This window comes from Theropithecus gelada, chromosome 13 (genome assembly GCF_003255815.1).
Source record: "Theropithecus gelada isolate Dixy chromosome 13, Tgel_1.0, whole genome shotgun sequence".
NCBI classification, from domain to species: domain Eukaryota; kingdom Metazoa; phylum Chordata; class Mammalia; order Primates; family Cercopithecidae; genus Theropithecus; species Theropithecus gelada.
The window spans coordinates 20,008,615-20,030,850 of NC_037681.1; the positions used below are offsets into that span (position 1 = coordinate 20,008,615).

General features: G+C 52.8%; 2 protein-coding genes and 1 pseudogene across 5 annotated transcripts; 2 read left to right on the forward strand and 1 right to left on the reverse strand.

Moving 5' to 3' along the window:
• Window positions 1–63: 63 nt before the first annotated feature.
• Window positions 64–5,547, reverse strand: CIAO1 (cytosolic iron-sulfur assembly component 1). Of its 2 annotated transcripts, XM_025354464.1 has the most exons (7): window positions 5,123–5,547; window positions 4,172–4,320; window positions 3,905–4,016; window positions 3,714–3,802; window positions 2,966–3,167; window positions 2,293–2,380; window positions 69–596 (listed from the first exon to the last, which is right to left on the reverse strand). In XM_025354464.1, the coding sequence occupies exons 1-7, from the start codon at window positions 5,484–5,486 to the stop codon at window positions 356–358; spliced, it is 1,245 nt and encodes a 414-aa protein (XP_025210249.1). In that variant the 5' UTR covers window positions 5,487–5,547; the 3' UTR covers window positions 69–355. The 2 variants fall into 2 exon arrangements, with proteins under 2 accessions (XP_025210248.1, XP_025210249.1); XM_025354463.1 differs by having other exon boundaries at window positions 64–596; window positions 3,714–4,016.
• Window positions 5,548–5,579: 32 nt separating this feature from the next.
• TMEM127 (transmembrane protein 127) lies at window positions 5,580–20,670 on the forward strand. 2 transcript variants are annotated; one of them, XM_025354268.1, is made up of 4 exons: window positions 5,580–5,742; window positions 6,125–6,476; window positions 16,303–16,467; window positions 17,181–20,670. In XM_025354268.1, exons 2-4 carry the CDS (start codon window positions 6,233–6,235, stop codon window positions 17,486–17,488), a joined length of 717 nt encoding a protein of 238 aa, XP_025210053.1. In that variant the 5' UTR covers window positions 5,580–5,742; window positions 6,125–6,232; the 3' UTR covers window positions 17,489–20,670. The 2 variants fall into 2 exon arrangements, with proteins under 2 accessions (XP_025210053.1, XP_025210052.1); XM_025354267.1 differs by having other exon boundaries at window positions 5,581–5,742; window positions 6,102–6,476.
• LOC112604465 lies at window positions 17,591–20,670 on the forward strand (annotated as a pseudogene). The gene has a single exon (XR_003115232.1). The product of XR_003115232.1 is annotated as an uncharacterized LOC112604465 (transcript).
• Window positions 20,671–22,236: the final 1,566 nt, after the last annotated feature.

The following is a 22,236-nucleotide window of genomic DNA, read 5'->3' on the forward strand; positions in this document are numbered from 1 at the left end:
AGATGGATTATTTAAGTCTTACAACTTCAGAAAGGCCTGAGACACACACCCCCTCCTACTATATATAATGATTATAAATAGTATATTTACCTCCAAAAAATTTAACACTGTGCCCTAATGCAAGAAAAATCTGTGGTATAACAAGGTACTGATGTTCTGTAGCTCTTTACTGAAGGCCTCACGTCAAAAGAGGGGAAGGAGAGCAATTCTGTGGCTCCGTACTTCTACCCAAGTCTGAAGAGAAGTGAGCCAAGTTAAATGAAGGTCAAGGATGCTCCTCCTGGTCCTCTCAGGGGCCGGGAAAGTCTTACAGCGTTTTCTGGGGAGTCATTACTCTGTCCGAAGTCAAGGTAGCTCAGAGGCCTTCAGGCCGCTGGTACTTCCAGAAGGCCACCTCCCCATCATCACTGCAGGAGGCCAGCAGCCCTGGCTCCTTGGGGTTCCAGGCCACACAGTTGACATCCTGGGAATGGGCCTGATGCAAGTGGGCTGTCAGGGAGAAGGTGGGCTGTTGTGGATCCGAGTTGGGATCCTCCTGAAACACACGGATTGCGTCGTCCCCACAAGCTGTAGCCAGAGCCCCTGTCAGCTGACACCTGGGAGGAAAGTGACATCAGTGGGTATACCTGACTGATTAGGCCAGACTTGGTCCATGGTTCCTCGCCTGTTCTCTTCCCTAACTTCAGGCCACAGCTAAAAACCTCTTATTAAAATGTTTCCTTAACTACTAAGGAGTCACAAATATCACCCACTTACAACCGCAGATGCTGCAATCTAGTTCTTTCCCCTACGATTACCCTAAAAAACAACATGGAATTATGAACTGCACTTTTCTCACCTGGCATAAGCAGTTTCCCATGTCATAAAGTTTTTTTTTGAGATGGCTCACTGCAACTTCCGCCTCCCAGGTTCAAGCGATTCTCCTGCCTCAGCCTCCCAAGTAGCTGGAACTACAGGCGTGTGCCACCATGTTTGGCTAAGTTTTGTATTTTCAGTAGAGACAGGGTTTCATCGTGTTGGCCAGGCTGGTCTCAAACACCTGACCTCAAGTGATTCACCCACCTCCGCCTCCCAAAGTGCTGGGATGACAGGCATGAGTCACTGGGTCCAGCCATCATAAAGTATTTATTTATTTTTTTTAGATGGAGTCTTGCTCTATCACCAGGCTGGAGTGCAGTGGCGCAATCTCGGCTCACTGCAACCTCTGCCTCCCAGGTTCAAGCGATTCTCCTGCCTCAGCCTCCGAGTAGCTGGGATTACAGGCGTGCACCACCACGCCCAGCTAATTTTTGTATTTTTAGTAGAGACAGGGTTTCACCACATTGGTCAGGCTGGTCTTGAACTCCTGACATCATGATTCGCCCACTTCGGCCTCCCAAAGTGTTGGGATTACAGGCGTGAGCCACCGCTCCCCGCCCCATCATAAAGTATTCTTAACCCCTTTCTTTAAACAGTGATGTAACAAGCTAAGTTCTACCATAATTTACTTAAGTTCACTTTTGTTGAATAGGTGATTCCCAAATGTTTGCTAATATAAAGCAAGCTTGAGTACTCAGTTTTTTTTCACTCTCTGGTCCTAGGGATCAACTCTCAGGGCCAGAACTACCCTCTGACCTACTCTCCTATATGAATGGTGCAGCTTTTCCAGCTTCTGCAAGGGCAGAGTCAGCGTTACCCATAAAAACCCCAGCCACTGCGTGGCGCGGGGGCTCCCGCCTGTAATCCCAGCACTTTGGGAGGCCAAGGCGGGCGGATCACAAGGTCAGGAGATCGAGACCATCCTGGCTAACACAGTGAAACCCCGTCTCTACTAAAAATACAAAAAATTAGCTGGGCGTGGTGACGGGCGCCTGTAGTCCCAGCTACTCGGGAGGCTGAGGAAGGAGAATGGCATGAACCCGGGAGGCGGAGCTTGCAGTGAGCCGAGATCACGCCACTGCACTCCAGCCTGGGCTGCAGACTGAGACTCTGTCTCAAAATAAATAAATAAATAAATAAATAAATAACAACCCAGTCATGAATGCACAGATTCGATAACTTCTGGACGGCACAAGCTGCGTGAACCCCGAGTGCTGGTGCTGCCCTCACAGCCTGGGACTGTTCCCTGCTCCTGTGAACGCCAGCCCAGCCAGCTGTAAAGCAGCATTCTGGAGTCAGGCCTGATAAGGAATGGGGGTGGCTGCCCTCGATTCCTAAGCACTCCCCCAGGGTTGCAGAGGACTGCATGGGGCATGCCTTCTCTAAAATCCCTCCTTTATGGGGATGGGATGGGGGTGGGGGATGGAGTCTTACCAAGCAATGTCATAAATGGTCCTTGAGTGGAAGCCCGACAAAGTACAGATACATTTCCAACTGGGGTCAGAGCCGCTGCATGCCACGCCTGCAAGACAGACTCCTCTTACACTTAAGACGTTCCTATGTCCTGGGCGCCTCAAAGGAGAACCTAACTTACCTTCCCTCACCCTCATCTTCAACTGATTATGAGTCCCCGTCTCCATTCCTGTACCCATCCCCGCTGATCTGCCTTACACACTCTGGCCAGACCGGCCTTTCTCAAGCAGAATTCCGAGAAGGAAACATCCCTGTTCTGTTGCCAACCACCAGCCAACCCAACCCACTTTATTCCTCTCCAAACCCTAGATGTCCTATGCCCCATTTAAATGAATTACCACGCCTCACTAAGTCTGAGCGTTCCCACCATTGTTATCTTTACTCACGCTGTTGAGTTTTCACTTGGAATTCTCACGTGAAATTCTCATGTTAAAATCCTACATACCCTTTCAAATGCAGATGAAACAGCCCCTGTTGCACAAAGCTTTCCTGGTTGTTCCAGTACTCTACCCCGAACCCTCTTGCGGCACATCTTACCTTTTACCCCCATTTGCTCCGACTCATGTATGTGTCTTAGCAGACTGTGAACCCCTTGAGAGAGGGGTCTTCTTTAGCTCTACTAAGGGACCCTCACCTTGTTCATTGCCCGGTAGATACTGACGCCAGATGCGCACAGTGCGGTCATCACTACAAGACGCCAGGCGCTGGCCACTCGGGTCAAAGGCCAAGCTCCACACAGTGGATTCATGGCCCTCAAGGGTGGCACAGCATACCCAGTCATCCTCTTCCTCCCGGTACAGCTTCACTGTGTCATCGTAGCTGGCAGAAGCTAAGAGCTGGGGGAAGAGGGAAAGGAGACCCAACTTGTGTCTGTGTGGCCCAGGAAGTGCAGGACAGGTCAGTGAGTCCCAGGGATCTGCTTTTATGTTTTTATTTTATTTTATTATTTATTTGAGACGAAGTTTCGCTCTTGTTGCCCAGGCTGGAGTGCAATAGCACAATCTCGGCTCACTGTAACCCCCGTCTCCCAGGTTCAAGCAATTCTCCTGCCTCAGCCTCCTAAGTAGCTGGGATTACAGGCATGCACCACCACGCCCAGCTAATTTTGTATTTTTCGTAGAGACGGAGTTTCACCAAGTTGGCCAGGCTAGTCTTGAATTCCTGACCTCAGATGATCCACCCACTGTGGCCTCCCAAAGTGCTGAGATTATAGGTGTGAGCCATCACGCCCAGCCAGATCTGTTTTTATAAAGGGACTAATGTTTTTTGTTCACAGATAGAGGTCCCTGTAAAAGCTAGCTTAAGGCTGAAAAGCAAAGGAAGGCTGGGCACAAGCCTGCACATCAGAGCCCTTCCCACAGGAGACCCTGCCTGACTCTTACCTCCTGACTTGGGTGCCACACCACATGCTTGACATCCTGTGTGTGGGAGTTGAGAACACTGACACATTCATACTCATCCTCTTCATCAACTGTGGGAGAGAAAAAGAAGGGAATCCAAGAGCCGACCCTGTCACGGACACAGAGGGGGGTGTCAGGTGGTTCCCAATCCACCTGGAGGGACCTGGACTCACCTTCCCAGACCCAAACACTCTTATCTCGGCTGCAAGTGGCCAGGAGGTTGCCAGATGGGGCCCAAGCCACTGACTTGACCTCATTTTCATGGCCCTCGAGAGTGGTTACACACTATGAAAGGAGAAGGAAAATGAGAATTAACAGCAGCTAACACCGCTAAGGCCCTTCCCATGGGTACAGCCCAATTGGCGCAGGTTGGCTCAGGTTCCTGAACCAGCCCTGGGGAGGAAACAGGCAATAATTCTGGTCCCAACCAGCCTGGGTACCTCAAAGTCATCCTGGTTCTTCTTCCAAATGCAAGTGGTAGCATCAAAGCTGGCAGAGGCCAGGTAATTACCGCAGGGGGACCAGGCCACCTTCCGCACGGTGCGCTGGTGGCCTTCAGAAAGGACAGACTTGCAGATCCAGCTGTCACCTAAAGGCGGAGCGCAGGCCAGGCTCTGGAGCTGGGTGCAGCACCATGAAGCCATTCGATACTGGGGGCTAGCACTGGAGTCAAGCTAGTGGGTGAAAGCTCACAGCTTTTACAAAGATGCAACTGACTCTACTTCCTCGGGAGGCTTTTTTTTTTTGAGACCGAGTTTTTGCTCTGATGCCCAGGCTGGAGTGCGATGGCACAATCCTGGCTCACTGCAACCTTCGCCTCCTGGGTTCAAGGGATTCTCCTGCCTCAGCCTCCAGAGTAGCTGGGGTTACAGGTGCCCGCCACCACGCCCAGCTAATTTTGTATTTGTAGTAGAGACGGGGTTTCACCATGTTGCCCAGGCTGGTCTCGACCTCTTGACCTCAGGTGATCTACCCGCCTCTGCTTCCCAGACTGCTAGGATTACAGGCGTGAGCCACCGCGCCCAGCCTCTGGAGGCATCTTTCTAAAACAAATCTGATCTAAAATTGCTACTGGTTCCCCAATGCCCACGGGATAAAATGTGACAATCCAGTTGCAAGTTACTCTGAAAGCCACTTTCCTAACACCTTTCTTTTCCCATTTTCCTGCCTCCGCAGCTACCACAATTCCCTCCACATTTCAGCTTGTCTGCTGACGTTTCTCCTCCCGGCAGTCGCAGACTTCTTTGCCTACAAAGCCCTTCTCGGGGTGGCTAACATCCGACTCTCCCTCCGCCAGGAACAGGGTCAGCCTCCCCCGCAGGCTGCGCGCCCGCACTACGCCCAAGCGGAGCCCTCAGCGCCCAGGGCCGCGCAGCCAGGCTGGGCCTTACCCTCCGTGCCCCAGATGCGGATTCTCCGGTCGCCGCCGCACGAGGCCAGCAGGGTCCCCGCGGGGTTCCAAGCCAGGAACCAGCAGCGGGAGTCCGGGTGCGCCGGGACACGGCCCAGCAGCACCAGCGAGTCCTTCATGGCGGCCGGACGCACGGGGAGGTGGAGACGGGCAGGGTCCGCGGCGCCCACAGCGGGTCTCACCGCGCGCGTCTGCGTACCGCCCACTCCAGGCTTCCGCGGCCGACTGAGGCTCCCGCTTCCGCCGGAGGACCGGGGTCGCCCCGGGAACTCAGCTGCCCGCTGCTGCGGCCGCGATACCCTCTGGGAGTTGTAGTCGCTCACCTCACTTCGCAGGGAAAGCATCGCGGGACCGCCTCGAACTACCAGTCCCGTGAGGCCCTGCGCAGAGCCGGCGGCGCGCCCAGGCTGTGACGCGCGCGGGGGACGGGGCGGGGAGCCGGAGGAGGCGGAGGCAGAGGAGGAGGAAGCCGGAAGTGCATCGAACCCGGGTCTGTCCGGGCGTTGCGGGATTGGGGCCTGGGAACGCTCGGCCCCCGGCAGCCGAGAAGCCCGTGACTGGGCTGAGCGGCGCCATCCCAGCCCTGTGGCCTGCTGACTGGTGAGGAACAATGGGCGGCGTGGGGAGGGTCTTTTCTCCGCACAGGTCGCATCGCAAACCGCCGGTCCCAGATCACAGTTCCCCGATCCCCGCGGCCCAGCCCCGTCCTCCGCCCCTCGGCACCCTCTGGCCGAGACCCTGAGTCCGGGTCTTTGCTCCCGCGGTAGCCAATCCCCGATCCCTCCGCCCCCCGGGGACTCGAGTCTGCCCAGACCCCATCTGGCCCCTGGCCCTGTCCGGTTTTCGTCCCGCAGTCCCATTCCGGAGTCTCCTGTCTCCGTTCCCCGAATCCCCGCAGCCCTCCCTGTCTCCGTCAGCACCGGGTCCCACCCCCTATCCTCTGGTGTCAACCCTGACAGCCCAGTGCCGGCCTCACCTGCAGCGAGCCCGGAGCGTTGCTCTCCTCCACCGGACTGTCAGGCTCTGCGCGCCCCGCGGAGGTCGGTGGCGACCAGCAGCGACTGCGGAGCGACGGCGGGCGGCCCCGGGCATGTACGCCCCCGGAGGCGCAGGGCTGCCCGGCGGGCGCCGGCGGAGGAGTCCGGGAGGCAGCGCTCTGCCCAAGCAGCCGGAGCGTAGCCTGGCCTCGGCCTTGCCTGGCGCCCTGTCCATCACGGCGCTGTGCACTGCCCTCGCCGAGCCCGCCTGGTTGCACATCCACGGAGGCACCTGTTCGCGCCAGGAGCTGGGGGTCTCGGACGTGTTGGGCTATGTGCACCCGGACCTGCTGAAAGGTGAGGGCGCTGCGCGCTGGCCCTTCAGGCCTTGGTGGGGGGCAGAATGTGTGCTGAAGCAGAGAGAGCCAGGGACCGGACACTTGGTTGAAGGAAGCGGCCCCATAGCTGCCTGGTGTTCATGCCCACCAGGTGGCTCTGTTTGGGGTCCGGCCCCTCATTAATTCTGATGTTATTCAGCTAAGCACCTACTCCTCACAGCCATGTTAATCCGGACTGCTGCTATTTTCGGATTCTGCTGGAGGAAGGACGCTGTGTATGGAGAAAAGATAAGGGTGCTAGGTATCACAGTTAGCTGGCCCCGTCTGAGAGTCTGCGAGAGACGGAAAAGCTTCTTTGGGGCAGACTGATTAATGGAGAAAAAAAGGAACTTTTCATATGACTAGGATTTAAAAGGTATTTTAGAGTTGTATGGTAATCGGATGTGTATCGGAGAAGAAGGGGATTTTAGGTAATCGGAAGACCGTCCCATTGCCACCCTCAGTACAACAGTTGGAATTTGGCTCTTGGAACCATTATAAGTGTGCCTGACAAAGGCAAGGTTGCTTTGTGCATCATCGTGCTTTCCGGCCAGATAGACAGCAGACTATGGGAGGGTCCTGTGGGCCCCGTAGTTTATCCTGCCCAGTCTTGTCTCCAGTAAAAATTGTGTAGTCTGAGGACAGGACTGGACTGTATCACCTGCTTTTTACCCTAACAATGATCAGTGTACCCCAAACAGTGTTTAGTAACAGCATAGTTCATCAACCCCAAGGTCTTTTGAGGCATCTTGAAGGTCTTATATCCTCTCTGTGCTATTCCCTGGCTGTGATGCATTCCAGATGTTCATTGCACCGCCTATCAGAAGCACCTCCTGTTAGATATCTCCATGCTCCCTCCTGAAGGATTCAGGCACCGGGATTCGGTGAAAAGGTCCAAGTTCCCCGCTGTGCATTGGACCATACTCTGCTACTGCAGGTCTAGGCTGAAAAGCCTCATCCTTGTGGCCAAATGTTGCCTTTCTCTGAGTGTTCTCTTACTGTTTTCCATCTCTCTTGAGTTTGAGAAGCTGTAGGGTGATTTTGTAGAAGGTTGGGGGCTCCTGCTTGTTTCCAGATTTCACCTTCATGGTACTCTTTGCTGGGGTGGCTCATTAAAGCCAAAGTTATGCACACGACAGAGGCCTTATATGCAGCCTTTTCTGTGTCATGTTGCTAATGGTACAAAGAGCGTTAAGCTTCAGTGAGTCTTGGTGGTTTTTCTTTTAGCACATTGCCCCGTACTTGCTTTCTTTGAAGCACACATACCACCTTCCCACCACTAGACCCATCGGATCCAGAAAGCTGGCTCTCTGAAATCTAGCACCGCATGCAGTGTGCTTAGCTGTGGCTCAGAAAAATGAATGATCTCCCCAAGGCTACGCAGTTGGGGGTGGCAGAGCTGGGACTACCCCACATCTGTTGATGCCAATATAAAATGATGCTGTGTCATTTATAGTTTTTATCCTTTGTTTTACTTCAGCTGTCATAAGAAACAATCTCATAATTATTTCACTTTGGTGTGCATCCTTGTCGAAGGCATGTTAAAAATAAAAGTAAATTTTTGAGCCGGGCGTGGTGGCAGGCATCTGTAATCCCAGCTGCTCAGGAGGCTGAAGCAGGAGAATCGCTTGAACTCGGGAGTCAGAGGTTGCAGTGAGCTGAGATCGCGCCATTGCACTCCAGCCTGGGCAACAACAGCAAAACTCCATCTCAAAAAAAAAAAAAAAAAAAAAAAGGGCCAGGTGCGGTGGCTCGTGCTTCTGATCCCAGCACTTTGGGAGGCCGAGGTGGGTAGATTGCCTGAGGTCAAGAGTTTGAGCCAGCCTGGCTAACATGGTGAAAGAAACCCTGTCTCTACTAAAAATACAAAAATGAGCCGGGTGTGGTGGCGCACGCCTGTAGTCCCAGATACTCTGAAGGCTGAGGCAGGAGAATCGCTTGAACCCCGGAAGCAGAGGAGTTGCAATGAGCCCGAGATCATACCACTGCGCTATAGCCTGGGCAACAGAGCAGAGCAAGACTCCATCTCAAAAAAAAAAAAAAAAAGTAAATTCTTGGTGCAGGTTCTTCTTTGTTCACATGTGTATTTACCCCTTCTAAGAAATTATTCAGGCCAGGCCAGGCATGGTGGCTCACATCTGGAATCCCACTACTTTGGGAGGCTGAGGCGGACAGATCGCCTGAGGTCAGGAGTTCAAGATCAGCTTGGCCAACATGGTGAAACCCCATCACAACTAAAAATACAAAAATTATCTAGGCCTGGTGGCTGGTGCCTCAACTACTCAGGAGGCTGTGGCAAGAGAATCGCTTGAACCTGGGACGTGATATTGCAGTGAGCCCAGATCATACTACTGCACTCCAGCCTGGGCTACAGAATGAGACTCCATCTCAAAAAAAAAGAAAAAAGAAAGAAATTATTCAGGCTCCGTTTTGTCTTTTGCAAAGCATGTTTTCTTAACCTTTTCGTTACGTTTACTCACATATTTAGAGATCGGAACCCGTGTGTAGTTTCCACTCGCTTGCCTGTGGCTGTCTCCTAGGAGCACTTTGTGCCCATGAATAGGAGAGTTGGCAGTGGCACCTCACGAGCTATCACAGAAGAATCACAGAGGCCCCTGATTGCATCTTCTCTCCCTTTTCTTTGTACCTACTGGTTTTTTGATACCCAGTGGGTCTTCAGACATGTAGTATCCTGTGTGATCTTCAGGGCCTAACAGATGTCCTGACCTGGGAGCCTGGAGTATTCCACATCTCAGGAGGGAGCAGAGCTGTCAAGCACAGATGTGGTGCATATAGATTTTTTTTTTTTTGAGACAGAGTCTTGCTCTGTCACCCAGGCTGGAATGCAGTGGTGCCATCTCGGCTCACTACAACCTCTGCCTCCTGGGTTCAAGCGATTCTCCTGTCTCAGCCTCACGAGTAGCTGGAATTACAGGTGCTCCACCACACCCGGCTAATTTTTGTATTTTTAGTAGAGATAAGGTTTCATCTTGTTGACCTGGCTGATCTTAAACTCCTGACCTCAAGTGATCCACCCGCCTTGGCTTCCTAAAGTGCTGAGATTACAGGCGTGAGCCACCGCTCCCGGACGCGTATAGATACTTCCAGAGGGAGAACAGGCCCTGCAGGTCTCTGCAGGTGATGGGAGTCAGGCAGCCAGCAGGCCCTGGAGCAGCCTTACCCTTTCTCAGCCCCTGCCTGAGTGCCACACTTTGACATTACGCTAAGCACACGCCAGGCCCGCGTTTTCCTCCTAAACAGCATCTCTGTTTGGTACTGTCATCAGCCCCACTTCACAAAGCTCCCAGTTCCGGGAGGCTGGGTGGTTTGCTCAGCTAATCCGAGTGGACAATGACTCCGAAGTCCATACTCTTACCGCAACACCTCAGTGACCTCCGAGTTTACTTCCCATCAAAGCTGCCCTAGGCTTATCACCTTCCTGTTCTAGTTGAGTTTTATCACAAGCCCAGCCAAAGCTGTGCTTTTTGTCATAACTTCATCACTTCAGTGTTGAGGCTCTAGTTGGTGATCCCAGGGCAAAGCCACTCTCCCATTGTCATTCACAAAGCTTCAGAGGCTTTAGCCAATGAAAGCTGGCTCCAAAGACCCCATCCTGGGCCAGCTGTGGTGGCTCACTCCTGTCATCTCAGCACTTTGGGAGGCTGAAGCAGGAGGCCAGGAGGATCTATTGAGTCCGGGAGTTCGAGGCCGCAGTGAGCTATCATTGTGGCTCGCACTCCAGCCTGGGTGACAGAGCGAGACCCTTTTTCTTAAAAAAAAAAAAAAGACCTCATCCTGGGTTTTCTCCAGTGCTCCAGCAAGCGGTGCCTGCTTCTCACACAGCTCTCAACCTGCCCCTGGGTGGAGACAGACTCAGACCTCTAATGGCTCCAGAAAGAGGCGCCCCAGATAGTCCTTTCTTCTGAGACTTTCTGCCTCTCAAGTGTGGCCGCCAAAGAGCACTGGCAGCAGCCCCAGGAAGCATCTTTGGAGAACGAGGAAGTTGGGGAGTAGAAGTCAGGTGCATCTCAATTGGCAGCAGCCAGTGGGAGCTCAAGGGCCTTCCAGGGAGGGCCTGTGTGCCTGACAGGTGGTGACCGGGCAGCGGACACTGCCAGGTCCCGCGGGGCCTGTTGGTTTCTGTGGGATAACCTGGCTGGGCACCAGAGGGCTCTGTTAGAGGCCTGTGCACAGGCCTGTCTGGAAGCTAAAAAAAGTCACAGCAGGGAGAGGCTGAGCAGGTTGCACAGATGCATAAAGAGGGATTGGGGCACTGGGGAAGTGTCTCCAATTCACAGGGACTCCAGCAAGGAGGGTGCGGGGTGGGACAGGAGTCCCTTTAGTCTTTCTGCCTGCAAACTGTTTGGGTCAGGAGTGGTTAGAGCAATGGGCAGATAGACAGGAAGACGCAGGACCTTCAAAACAAATCTAGCCCGGTGACTCACCAGTGACCTTGAGCAAAGTCAGTTCCGTGGGATCCTGTTACAGCTGCCTACTTCCCTGATGACTAGAGGGCACCGCCAAGCAGTGTTTACCAAAACCAACAGGCCAGAGCACAGCTGGAGGATAGGAGGTGTTCTGTGTCTAGCCAGGGCATCGTGGACTACACCACTGGCTTGAATTTCAAGTTAGGGTCCTGCCTTGCGTGCCATTTCTCTCTCAAATAAAATCCTACATCCATAACCTTCAGGGGTTTTCTTTAGCAATTCCCTCGTGGGAGCAGGTGCTTGTCACCTTCCCCGCTGTACCGATGTCTAGGGAGGGAGGAGAGAAAGACGTTGAGATACTGACTCCCGACGAGCCTCTGAGCTGGGCTCCAAGCCTGTCTAGGATAACTGCCTGTTCTTCCGGCGTGCTCTGAGACCCTCTGAGGAAAGCCCGCCTGTTACATGGGGCAGGCCCCTGGGGTGTCTGTTCACGTTACCCAACGGGAAGTTCACACTTGATTTTCTACTGACCGTGAGGGTTTACTCACAGCTTTGGAGCGGAGAAAGGCAGTTACATTGGAACAAAACCTGTTGGAGTTTGAGGTCAGAAGTCTCTCCTCGCTATCATATTGTCTCACTTGTAGGGTAGGCCTTAGTCTGGCTTTAGTAGGCTTTGGTCCACATGGGCTGACGTGTGGTCTGGGAGGTCTTGGTAGAAGAGGGAAAGGCATGCCGAGGGGACACTGGCCCAGCTGAAACAGCCTCTGGTTAGTAACAGTACAGGCGGCTGCTCTTCCATGGGCTGACCCAGCAGGCCCTGGTGGTGGGTGGGGCAGATGTTACTGTCTTCGTTGATAGATGGGAGAGCAGGGGTCCAGCGCACTCGAGGGACTTGCCCAGAGTAACACAGTCTCTGCTAGAGCTAGGATTTGGCGCCGGGCCTGAGCCTTCCTGGTGTCCTGACCGCTTCCTGGAGCAGGCGCTGATGGTTGCAGAGCTGCAGGAGCTTGGACACCATGCCTGGCAGGCTTTGCCCAGTAATTCCCCATGTGAGGACTTAATGACCCAAACCTTTTTTGCTTCTTTGAGAGATTTCATTGCTTCAAGCTGTTCCTCTAGTGAGCTTAGCAGCTGGCTCCGAGGATGGCTCCGACGGCATTCCTGTTAGCTTCTGATCCCTCATTCACGCACAACTCTTTAGGAATTGATTGATTATCTCCAGGCAAAAATACAGTGGCTGACTCTGGTACTTGGTGATTCCGAGCAGCACAGTGCAGGGGAGCCTGACCATGGTTTGGAATCTAGCTCTGCAGCGTGTGGCCTGGAGGAAGCCACTTCACCTCCTGGAGCCCCCACCTCCTCATCTGAGCTGTGTGGTAAATCCCCCAGGAGGGCACTTGACCCTTCTGTGTGCCCAGGCTGTTCCAGGAGGGGTATACAAGGCCCCTCCAACAATATTTGCCTTTGGGGAGGAGCAGGTGGACATCCACAAGGGAAGGGACGTCCTCTCGAAAGCTTTTTATCATGTTCATGTCTCCTTACTCCTAAAACTCATGTATAATGAAACATAAGGCAATAGGAGTATATGTCATGGATGTACATTTTTAAGGATAATCAAATGAACATCCTTGTGCTCACCATCCAGGCAAAGAAACAATACAGGCTCCTTGAAGCCCCCACGTATTGCTTTTCTTACTCCTAAGTGCCTGGCCTCGCTAGTAATGAGAGTGGAATCTGACACGGCCTGCTGCAGAGCGGCGTGTGGCCTCTGGCAGGTTAACTGTAAGAACACTGCCCCATCCCTGCCACATGCCACATGGACCCCAGGAAGAACTCTCCCAGCTCTTAATAATATTTAAAATAAAGCCAGGAGATAGCCCCTGTCTCCTAGAGCTTTTCTTTCAGTGAGGCCCCATGCACTACGGCACTGCAGGACGGGTTCAGTGAAGGCTGGTCCCAGTTGCAGGCGGGGCTCACACACAGGCAGGCTTTTTGGCAGTAGACAGCTACCCAGGCTGGATGCTTGGGCCCAAAACAGATGGTCAGCAGACAAAAGAACTCTTTTGTTCTCGTGGAGTTCAGGGAGGGAGCAAAACTAAATGCGATGATATAGTCCACCGACTTTCCTAATCTATGTAATACTTCCTTGTAGCTGCACACTTCTCTAAGAGATCACGACAGATAGCTCTGAGGGCTTCTTGGTGGGTGACGCAAAGCCAGACAGAGGCCTGTGAGCCTTGTCTGGGCCCAGCCAGCGTCTGCCGGGTGAACTCTGAGCCTGAGGCAGGGCGTGCACAGTCCCAACGGCCCAGGGCTTCCCTCTACCCAGAGCCTGTGACGCTGGCATCTGTTCGGCTAAGTCAGCTTTGCTGGGTTTAGGTCCCGTCCCCAGGTTCCTGGACTTTCCCTCATCAGTCCACCTTCCTCTGAGGTCTGAGCCAGTGTTTCTTGAAGTGTGGGGCTTGGATCACCTGCATGGGGATTACCTAGGCTGCTTGTTAAAATGCAGATTTCTAGACCCTGCTCCAGACCTAGAACTCGGACTCTCTGGGGACCTGGGAACACGCTTTCAGCTAGTGCCCCAGTGATTTGGGTGTGTCCTAGAGATTGATGATCACACCCCACACCCTCTCAGCCTGAGGGCAAGTTCAGGAAAGGACGCTGTATGTCCTGAGTCTTGCCAGCCCTTTCCAAATTTTCCTAAGTCACTTGGTGACCCATGGCCTAAATAAAAGAAGAACTTGCTAGTGACTGTAACAGAGGAAGGAGAGGAAGTTAAGGCCCATTTCCTGCTTTTTTTTTTTTTTTTTTTTTTTGAGACAGAGTCACTCTGTCACCAAGGCTGGAGTGCAGTGATGTGATCTTGGCTCACTGCAACCTCCACCTCCCAGGTTCAAGCAGTTCTCCTGTCTCAGCCTTCTGAGTAGCTGGTACTACAGGTGCATGCCACCATACCTGGCTAAGTTTTTAAATTTTTAGTGGAGACAGGGTTTCACCATATTGGTCAGGCTGGTCTCAAACTCCTGACCTCAGGTGATCCACCCACCTTAGCCTTCCAAAGTGCTGGGATTACAGGCGTGAGCCACTGTGCCTGGCCCCATTTCCTACTTTTTATTAAAGCTTAAAATACTTAATCATGGCCTGGTTTCTTTTTGGTTCAGCGTTTATTCTACCCTATGCTTCTGGGAGCTTTTGCAGTTTGCATAGTTATCAAAGGAGACAGACAGTGTCGTCTAGTTGAAATGTGTTTTAAAGGATGGCTGACATACCGGAGGGAAGTACAAGTCGCACTGTGTGTCTGGTGCGTGGTTGTTGTCATGGGCTCTCCCTGCACCATGACCCCCAGGAACCCCTTGAATACTGCGTCTTTTCTTTCAGCCTCTTCCTTTTCCTTCATTTATGCCCTTGATGTGTGTACACTGGCACCGTCCAAACCTTCTGGGGCTTTCGTGGCATACATGTGGTTGCTTTCTAGCTTTTCCTGTTGATGGCTTGTCCCCAGCTCTGCTGAGTCTGAGTCCCTTTTAGGTAGGTGTGTGTCCCTTTACTTTCCAGTTTGTGGAACCTTGTTTTACGCCTCCCTTTCTTTTTGTGTGGGTTGCCCTTTAAAAGAATTCTTTTGTTCTCGTAGAGTTCAGGGAGGGAGCAAAACTAAATGCGATGATGTAGTCTACCAACTTTACGAATCTGTGTAATGCTTTCTTGTAGCTGCACATTTCTCTAAACTGCTGCAACTTCTTTCTTCCTCTTTTATTTTACTTTTTTTTAAATTGTGGTAAAATATACATAACATTAAACAGCATTTTAACCTTTTTTTTTTTTTTGTGATGGGGTTTCACTCTTGTTGCTCAGGCTGGAGTGTGAAGGCGCGATCTTGGCTCACCACAACCCCCACCTCCCAGGTTCAAGCGATTCTCCTGCCTCAGCCTCCCAAGTAGCTGGGATTACAGGCACATGCCACCAAGCCCGGCTAATTTTGTATTTTTAGTAGAGACAGAGTTTCACCATGTTGGTCAGGCTGGTCTCGAACTCCTGACCTCAGATGTTCCACCTGCCTTGGCTTCCCAAAGTGTTGGAATTACAGGCGTGAACCACTGTGCCCTGCCAACCTTTTTTTTTTTTTAAAAAAAAACAACAACAGAGTCTTACTCTGTCACCAGGCTGGATCTTGGCTCACTGCAACCTCCACCTGCCGGGCGCAAGCGATTCTCCTGCCTCAGTCTCCCCAGTAGCTGGGACTACAGGTGCGCGCCACCTCACCTGGCTACTTTTTGTATTTTTAGTAGAGACAGTGTTTCACCATGTTGGCTAGGATGGTCTCGATCTTCTGACCTCGTGATCACCCGTCTCGGCCTCCCAAAGTGCTGGGATTACAGGCGTGAGCTACCGCGCCTGGCCAATATTTTGTTTTTTTAAGAGACAGGGTCTCTTTCTGTCATCCAAGCTGGAGTGCAGTGGTGTGATTATAGCTTACCGTAACTCCTGAGCGCAAGCAGTCCTCTTGCCTCAGCCTCCTAAGGAGCTGAGACCGCGATGCTCAGCTAATTTTTTTTTTTTTCTCTAAGAGACGGGGGTCTCACTCTGTTGCCCAGGCTGATCTCAAACTCTTGGCCTCGAGCAATCCTCCTGCCTCAGCCACCCAAAGTATTAACCATTTTAAGTGTTGAGTTCATTGATATGAAGCACATTAACATTGTTGTGCAAGCATCACGACTATCCACTTCCAAAACTTTTTCATCATTTCAAACTGAACCTCTGTGCACATTACATGATAACTTCCTATTCTCCCCTCTCCCTACCCGCTGGCAACCACCATTATATTTTCTGTCTCTATAAATTGACTATTCTAAGTATCTCATATGAGTGGAATTATAAAATATTTGTCCTACATTTGGTTGATTTCACTTAGCATAGTGTCTTCAAGTTCAGCTTCTTTTTGGAACAAAAAGGGAAGGAATGAGTGAGTAAATGGAGAATCGGTATGAATTGACCTGTGTGGTCTTAGCCTCTCTGGCTGTCTCAGCTCCAAAGTCAGGCTTTTCCCGTCAGCTCAAAGTATCCTCTAGCATTAACATGTCAGGTCTTTAAAAATGGTTAGAAGGGCGTGGCATAGACAGTGAAGCAGAATCCTGCACTCAGGCTAGTCTTGTTGGAGAGAGAAGGACTTGAGGTACAGGAGAGCCGTGGCCCAGAGGGCCTCTGTTTGCTACTGTGGAATTTGTTCCAGCTCCCTGCAGACCACCCAGGAGCGGGAGCTAAGACAGTGTCCTCCGGAACTGCCCTGGCTCCCAGCACTGTGGTGGGGATCAGACTCCTAGGTGGGGGCTTCCTGCACCAGGCGTTACTTGGGGCCCTGAAAATTTGGTTCTCCGCCTGCAGATTTCTGCATGAATCCCCAGACAGTGCTGCTCCTGCGGGTCATCGCCGCCTTCTGTTTCCTGGGCATCCTGTGTAGTCTCTCCGCATTCCTTCTGGATGTGTTTGGGCCCAAGCATCCCGCCCTGAAGATCACCCGTCGCTATGCCTTCGCCCATATCCTCACGGGTAAGCTGAGGGCCCGCTCGTAGCGGGGGAGGAACTGCTATGGGGCAGGGGCATCCTGTCTGAGTTGCCGGTGAGGGCTCTGGTTTCTCTGAGCAGACGCCCTTCCAGGAGCTCATGTGCCAAGCTCGTCTTTCCCAGAGTGTCAGGGTGTCAGCAGTCTGCTCCAGTCTAGCTGCTAACTTGCCAGGATCACAAACCCACTCAGCCCAGCTGTAGAGGGGAAATGTTGCTAGAAATTCCACAAAGCAGCTCACAGCTCTCTCAAATGGCATTTGAAGCTCAGACCTGACACGAGTGAAGAAGGAACCAGGCAATCTCCCGTGTCTCACCTGGAGCTCCTGGTCAGATTCTCTCCTCTCCACCTTCCTGCTTCCCCACAGACCCGCCTTTTCTTGTATGCAGCTGCTCTCCTCCCTCATGCCTGCACTGCTGTGCTGGTTCGAAGTGTGGTGTGCCTACTCCAGCTCCCAACTTGCATGACCCTGTTTGCTCCTTAAGACAGAGAGAATCTGACTGGCCTAGATCAGGTCAGACTGCTGTCCCCAGCCTCAGGCCAGGAATCCCATGGCCAGGAGAGCTCCTCCTTGCAGATTCGGGCCAGGCAGGTTCTCTGAGAATGGGGTTTGGGTAGAGAGGCTGTGATTGGGTCCTCAAGCATCCTGGCTATGGCGTGCTCACTAATTCCCCTTCTGTGCTGTCCCTCTGTCCCCTAGTCCTGCAGTGTGCCACCGTCATTGGCTTTTCTTACTGGGCTTCTGAACTCATCCTGGCCCAGCAGCAGCAGCATAAGAAGTACCATGGATCCCAGGTCTACGTCACCTTTGCTGTTAGCTTCTACCTGGTGGCAGGAGCTGGTGGAGCCTCAATCCTGGCCACGGCAGCCAACCTCCTGCGCCACTACCCCACAGAGGAGGAGGAGCAGGCTCTGGAGCTGCTCTCCGAGATGGAGGAGAACGAGCCCTACCCAGCGGAGTATGAGGTCATCAACCAGTTCCAGCCACCCCCTGCCTACACCCCCTAATGCCAGCCTTGGGCTCTCTTCCTCGGCAGCCCCTCCCCCAACTCTGCAGCTCCTCTCGCGCCCAGAGGAGCTCCTTTCCCCAGCAGGCCTCACTGGTAGGATCCTGACCATCTTCTCCAAACCTTCCCCGGGAGAGACTCTGCCTTTAGGGTCATCCAAGTGTCCCTGCTCTCAGAAGCAGAGGCCCACTGGTTTTCTATAACGTACTCTTTCCCTCCTGCCGCATCCTGCCCCCTTCACGTTCACGAGTCATTACCAGCCAGGGAAGGTCATCCAAGTTTCCTCCTGCGTGGGCCGTATCTTTGGGACCGAGACTTTCCTTGGAGAGCTGCTGAGAGTGGACAGTCCCAGAAAGAAGTGTCAAAGGGCCCAGGGGAAAGGGGACTGTGCCCTGCAGGCTCACCTCACAGGGGTCAGGGTTTGCTCCACAGCTGCAGCTCTGGGCTGACGCCCCCCAGACCCCTTCTTTCTCGGAGTGACCCACCCCCAGGCCACCTGCTCCCGAGAGTTCTGTGCACTTTACTCTTTGGACTTCTCCTCACATGTGCCCTGGTTTTATGGGGAGAGGGAATTGCTGTTGGGAAGGCAGAGCCGTTGCTGCCCTCTCTGCCCTTGCTTCCTGTGGCTGGAGCCCAGGCAAAGAGAGCAGGAGCCAGCGTGAGACTGAGGCCCCTGGTGCCCATCGAGGACCAGAGTGAAGGGGACTACATCTCCCAGCCCTTCACCTTTTAAATGTGAGTGGTTTTAAAAGGAAAAAACGAAACCAGGCAACAGCAACAATATTCTGTTTTTAAAATAGGGACAAGACTTTGTCCCTTTTTAGACATGTATCCCATTCCTTTTGGCTCTGTATTTGGGGCTGTAGCTCTTCCAAGCCCATGGCAGCCCCTCCGGAGTCTCTCCCAGTAGAATGCAGCCTCCCTTCCCGGCCCTTCCCTCCCAGTGACTGGCTCCCTGGGGCCTTCTTGTGGAACCCAGAGGGGCTGAGGACTGTGGCCTGGCTGGCGGGCCAGCGTGGTGCTCCTCAGGACTGCGGCACTGAGATGGAACCTGGCCTCAGTTTAGGAACGGGCCACAACAGGGCAGGAACCCACCACCCTCCACATAGGAATACAGCCAGTGGGGCCCCGTCACGTGAGGCGTCAGACCCACCCTGTCAGCCCAGCAGGCCGGGCTGTGTCCTTCAGACCAGTGCCGCCCTAGACTCTGACTTGGGGCTCCAGCCTGCCGCGTGCCCCCCTCCCCCTCTTGAATGTACTCTGGTCTTGCAGTGCGCTGCTGGGCCTTTCTTGCTCAGCCATCACTCGGCCACCCTGTTTGCTCTGGGTCTGCCTGAATTTTCTGCCCTGAGATCTGGGCATGAAGTGGATGAAACTTGAAAGACCTTCAGTGTAGATCCAGATGGCCAACCTGTCCTTGTTAAGTTACCTGCTTCTTGGGACTCAGTGTCCACTGCTGAGCTGAAAAGGAAATGGATTAAATCTCTTCGAACCTTTACGGTGATCGATAGTTTGAGCAAGACTGGAGAATGGACAACACTATGAAGCTGTGGCTAGAAAGGGACTGTCACGTCCCATCCTTTGGCCAGATTGACCGGGGATGTCTGGACAGATGCCTGCGTGGGTGGCTAGGGCCACACCTGCACACGAGCAGGCCGCTGCTTGCAGTTCGTGGTGATGCCAGAGTGTGTTCAAAGGTGAGTCTCCTGCTCTTCTGGACTCTCCTCTCAGGCAAGAAAGGCTGCCGGCTGCCTGAGCACAAAACCAAGGAACTGAACTGAGTCTTTCTGTTGAGTCCTGAGTTCGTCGTTGGCAGGTTTACTTGTGGGCAGCTTGCTCTGCCCATGGGCGTCTGAGCAGGCAGACCAGAAGACCAGGCACCGGACATGCATGCCAAAGGGACCGGTCATCTCCTGCGGACCTGTACATGACCCTGTGGACCGTTCCGCACAATCCGGAACCCACTTTTTACTCACTCCCCATGTCTCTGAGCCTTCCTCTTCTTTCTCTTTCCCTCTGCCATCCTGACACTGATAGTTTGTCATATAAATCCCCCCGGTTGTGTTTTTTTTCTAGGAAAAAATTAAAAAGGAAAACAAAACCAAAAAACCAGAAACCACAAATAAGAATGGAAATGCCAATGGCTGCCTGTCATTTTTGTCACAATTTTCCTGGTTTGTTCCCTTCATCTCAGAGAAGCAGGAGACATTGATGAGGCTGTAATTTTTTTCTTTTTCTTTTTTTTTGAGACAAGAGTCTCGCTCTGTCGCCCAGGCTAGACTGCAGTGGCGTGATCTCAGCTCACTGCAACCTCTGCCTCCTGGGTTCAAGCGATTCTCCTGTCTCAGCCTCCCAAGTAGCTGGGATTACAGGCGTGTGCCACTGTGCCCGGATACTTTTTTTGTATTTTTAGTAGAGAGGGGTTTTACCATGTTGGCCAGGCTGGTCTCGAACTTTTGACCTCAGGTTATCCACCCGCCTTGGCCTCTCAAAGTGCTGGGATTACAAGCATGAGCCACCGCGCCTGGCCAAAGATGTAATTTAAAATGGTTAGAAGGGACTTGGCATGGGCCAGCTCCGTGCATGGCATTTTTACCCCCAGAGCTTTCTAATCCTGTTTTCACACAGGAAGCTTCTAGGTCTTTCTAGAATAGCTAGAAACAGTAGCTGACTCCTGCCCCAGGCCCAACCTTCAAACCTGAGCTCTTCACGCTGCGTCCTCTGGTGAGCTATAGAAGAGAACGTGGCTCCTAAACTCTAGCCATCCTGCGGGAGGAAATAGACTTCTTTGGGCTGTGGCTTGCAGAACAAACTACACTTTTTTCCCCTCTATTTTTAAATTTTATTTAATAATTTGTGTGTTTTTCTCTCTTTTTATTTTCTATGTTTCATGTTTTCCTTCACTCCCTAGAAACTGCACTTTCTTTGAAATCATAGGCAATGAATCTTACTAGGAGAGGTGTGGGGATGGAGACAGTTCGGGGATGTGACCTGTAAGCCTCCTGGAGGGCAGTGCCAGGCCTTGATTGCCCACATTCCCTCCATTCCTTCTTTCCTTCCTTCATACATTCGGTCACACAGCCCCACGTGTGCATCACGGTAAGAGCCGAGGGCTCCCTTCAGGGAGCAACCCATTTAGGTCTCTTTTGTTGTTGCTAGGGAGAATACACATCTTTCTTGGAAGCTGGGAGTGTGTTCTCTCTTATTTCATGTCCATTCAGACAAAGCACCATTAGGCACCATGAAAAATACAGTGACTGACAGGACCCTGTCTGCAAGGATTTTATGTCCTAAGTTCAGGAGATGGACTTGTCCACAGAAAGGCAGAGTGAAGTGGGCGGCCGGCTCGGAAAAGTGCTGTGCCCAGAAGGGAGCCAGTTCTGGCCTCAGTGATAATGAGAAACTTCCTGGAGGACGCAGCTTGAGCCACACTTGACGTGGGAGTGAACTGGGGTAGGGACACTGCTGCTGAGGGAACGGCAAGAGCAAAAGCACACTGGTGGCCAGGACGTGGTGAGAGCTGAGGTTAGAAAGGTGAGGGGCGCTCATCTGAGGCACTAACAGCAGAAGGAGCCCTGGAAGGATTTTGAGAAGGGCAGGGAGGGATGCAGCCTTATTTTAATGACTGGTGGCAGTGGGAAGGGGTCTGCCCGGCCTTAAGTGAGGGTGTCAGAAGTGGGAGACAGGCCCTGCCAAAGGGGAAGAGGGCAGTCACAGTCGGTCCCAGGGCCCAGTGTCTCAGCCAGGTGCTGGAGTTGGGAATGCGGGAGCCCCAGTCCCTGCCTACCCGTCACATGGCAGCTGGAAGGTGGCATCAGCCACACAGGCGAAGAGGGGCCCGCACATGGGAAGCCATGGGATGTGAAGGGCCACAGGGAGAGGACCCTGGGATACAGGAAGAGGTGGTGCGTTCGGGGCAGGGCGGCCTTCCCAAGATGACTAGAGAATCTTCAACTGGCATCTTGCCTGCGGTATCCACGGTCTCAGCCACTACACTAATGGAACACAGATGCTGTGGGGAGACATAAGGGAACTGACAAACTTCATGCCCCTGTTTTCAAATAGCCTGCAATCTTACCTCTTCCTCTGCGTTTTTTTAGGGGGAGTGACATTTTAATGGGAGGCCGGAGGTTTGCGGAGAAGAGAAAATGTCTTTTTTGTGGGGGTGAGTAGAGACAGAGTCTCACCATGTTGTCCAGGCTGGTCTCAAACTACTGGCTTCAGGCAATCCTTCTGCCTCCCTTCCCAAAGTGTGGGGATTACAGGCATGAGCCACTGCACCGAGCCTGAAAATGGCATTTTGAGTGAGCCCACTTGAAATGAAGACAGTTTATTGGGGTCACTGGTTTGAGAATTAAGATCAGTTCTGGCTGGATGCGGTGGCTCATGCCTGTAATCCCAGCACACGGGGAGGCCAAGGTGGGCGGATCACAAGGTCAGGAGGTTGAGACCAGTCTGGCCAACACGGTGAAACCCCGTCTCTACTAAAAATACAAAAATTAACCAGGCGCGGTGGTGGGCGCCTGGAGTCCCAGCTACTCGGGAGGCTGAGGCAGGAGAATTGCTTGAACCCGGGAGGCAGAGGTTGCAGTGAGCCGAAATCGCACCACTGCACTCCAGCCTGGTGACGGAGTGAGACTCCGTGTCTCACACACACACACACACACACACACACAACTGGTTCCTCACCATAAGCTTTGGGGAAAATTCTTGGCTTTTTTGCTGGGGGAGAGAGCAGTGTCCAGGGAA